This window comes from Etheostoma spectabile, chromosome 13 (genome assembly GCF_008692095.1).
Source record: "Etheostoma spectabile isolate EspeVRDwgs_2016 chromosome 13, UIUC_Espe_1.0, whole genome shotgun sequence".
In the NCBI taxonomy this organism is placed as follows: Eukaryota; Metazoa; Chordata; class Actinopteri; order Perciformes; family Percidae; genus Etheostoma; species Etheostoma spectabile.
This window is the reverse complement of record NC_045745.1, coordinates 8512100-8515096: the sequence shown is the minus strand read 5'-3', so window position 1 is coordinate 8515096 and position 2997 is coordinate 8512100. Positions and strand designations below refer to the sequence as shown.

The 2997-nt window shown below is 42.7% G+C and overlaps 1 protein-coding gene across 1 annotated transcript in view; it reads right to left on the bottom strand.

Annotated features, from left to right (window-relative positions):
• The window catches only part of nop16 (NOP16 nucleolar protein homolog (yeast)), an 8453-nt gene continuing 5456 nt past the window's right edge, over positions 1-2997 (bottom strand). The window contains exon 5 of the mRNA XM_032534647.1: positions 1-903. Coding sequence (XP_032390538.1) covers positions 760-903 — 144 coding nt within the window. The 3' untranslated portion in view covers positions 1-759. The remainder of the gene's footprint in view (positions 904-2997) is intronic.

The window sequence follows — 2997 nt, the reverse complement described above, 5'->3', positions numbered from 1 at the left end:
TACATCTGTCATGTTTTAATGACCAGAACAGAGATCAAAGAGAGACAATATTCCTGAAATCCAAAAAATGGAGAAAAAAAAAACAACATGACATCTTGACAAGGAGGAAAGCAACAGAAAGGTCCTGAAAGGTAAAAAGACACTAAAGTAGTGCTGGTCCCTCAAGGCTCTTTGAAATCACAACTTCCTGTCACCTGTCGGTTATTGGGAATTTGGGGGGGGGTTGGGGGGGGGGTACGAGAAGGGCTGGGTACCAAATTCATCACACTTTAGACCCAGACCAAGTCGCCTCTAAATGTGCCGAGTACTGAAAGATGCCTCGTCATTGAACGCCCAATTGTAATACCTTGAGGAGTAAATATCATCGGTGTCAGGGAGCCAATAAGCACGCAGCATGCTTCTACCAAGATCTAACAATGACAGTGATTGGCTGTTTAACGTTGCACGTCACGGAGACACGTAGGGAAAACTACGTCACACGCGGACGGGGCTCGCGTAGCCGGAGCTGGAAAATAAAACGTCTGTGCCGTGATTTATTTATTTTTTTAAAAAAATTGGTGTCCAAAAAAAAGTATGGCTTAGGAACCCAGCTCAAGAGATCTAGCATCTGGGGTCCTCACGCTGGGACTTGGGTCCTCACGCTGGGACTTGGGTCCTCACGCTGGGACTTGGGTCCTGCTGACAGTCTAGAATAGTCCTGAATAAGCTCCGGGTACAGAGAAGGATCTGAAGTCCTGGACCGGCGTTGACGTCCCCCCCCTACTGGGCCATGGGCTCCGGGGCAGCTAGCGACTTCATGAAGTTGTCGTAGTGGTCCGGGTGGCAGCGCTTGTACTCGTTTATTTTCCTCTTGATCTGTTTGGGCGTGTCCTGGTAGTAGTTCTTCTCGTCCCGGGCCATCGCCTGCAGGGACAACAAAAGGACACAAGACGGTTGCTTTGGTTAGAACTAGAGGACCTGGACTAGGTTCCTGTGGGTTCCTGTGTGTTGGAAATGCTGAATTGGGTTGGCAAATATATTTTCAGTACTTGTGCACTACAAGTTAAACTACCTTTTTTTTTTTTTCTCAACCTGGACTCCATGTTCTCGTGTCTTTGTGTCTAAGTGACTGATGGGAACATTATGACAGGGATCCCTGCAGAGAAAGACCTGTAAAACCTCTTTGAGACCTTTCCGTTTCACTAGAAACTGGTCTAAAGTCGCTAGCGCTGAACCCACCAGACTCCATTTTAAAAAAGCAATACTTTTAGCGTGCATAGAGACAACATATCTATTGGTTTTTTCTTCAACTAAAACTACAGTTGTGATGGTTGGAAAAGTGGAAAGACAAAAACGGCTTTTCATTAGTTTTATTTCGTTTCTGTCGACTTTAAATTAAGTGTATTTTATATCTTACGATGCCAAAATCCCGGTTTATTTACATGGAGTCTGGTGGGGTTTAGCCAACGCAATTCTGCGGATTTTTTATGTAAAAAATAAATAAAAAGGATCTTACTTTTTACCAGAAAGGTCGACCTGTTTAGGATCTTTTGTTTTAAGTGTCTGACAACATTATGGAAAGGATTTCTAAACAGTTTTACAGCGAAAAACTATTGAACGGGGAAATTTCCCTTCATCCTTTTTCCTGTTGAATTTGATGAATTCTCCTTCAGAACACACAACAGAATAAGAGTTGCCTTGTTTAATTGCAAGACATAATGTGCAAAATAATCAGTTCTTTTGATTACATTCAATTGCCTGCACAGCCCTAACTATATTAGCGTTATAATGTTCAGCATGTGCGTATGCTGGTGTTGGCATGGTAGCAATAAACGGTCTCCCTAAAAGTATTGCTTTTTTTTTTTAAATGGAGTCTGGTGGGTTCAGCGCCAGTGACCTCTGAGCGGTTTCTGGTTTAACAGAAAGGTCTCTCTCTGTAGGGATCATTTCCATGATGTTGTCAGACACTTAGAATAAAAATCTGAGCCTGTCAGTGGCAAGAAAGCAGTGGACCAAGTTGACCATTTTCCCCTTAGGGTTACATTGCCACCGGTCTGTGGCACTTAGTCACTTAGATACACAAACATAGGAAAATAGGGTCCAGGTTGAATAAAAATGGTAGTTACCCTTTAAATCTGCAGCAGTAGTAGATTTGTGATCGTTTTCCAGAGCACTGTTTCCAGTATTTGTGCTAAGACAAGCCAACCTGCAGCTGGTGGTTCTGTTATTGCAGGTGGAAGATTGTTTTTGACTCTCAGATACCGATAGCGGCCTCAGAAACCCAATCAACCAGTCGTGTGGCGTGGGCTGAGTGGAAAGTCTGCACTGTCTTCAAGGCTTTTCTTCCCGTGAAAGTGTAAAAACCTGTCTGATGTTGCTCATTAATTCACTTGCAATGAATGATTCATATCCAACAGGTTCTGAGTCACTGCAGGTTGCATGTCAGAATATATTAAACTCAGCTGAAACCAATGGATGCGTAAAAAAAAAAGAGGGTAAAGAATCCATTTAAGACTTAAGCTTTGGGAAATGGTTGAAAGGAAAAACAGGAGGCGGGGGCGGGTTTGATCATTCACAACAAAACAAAACAAAAAACATGAAATCCCCCTTACAACCATGAGTGTCATGAGTGCAACTCGGCGAATAACGCTAAAACTTCTTTATTAACTTCAATAATCAATGGAAAATCTGAATCTATTGCACTACAGACCTCACGTTACAGCGCTTTACTTAGTTTTAAAATACTTCTACTTTAGGCATATAATATAAGGTCTATTGGTGAGTAGCACTGATCACTTCGAGGGGATACAAATAATTCACCAGAAAGGGGGAACCCCCCCCCCCCTCGACAAATTTGCAGCCTTATCATACTCGATATGTTGTAAACGGGGACTGAGGTTCCTTTCAGAAAAACCTCCTTCAGTCATAATAAACTATCTAATAAAAGGCAGTGCATTATGGGAAACACTTGCCCCAACTACAAGGGAGCATCTCATATGTACACACACACACACACAC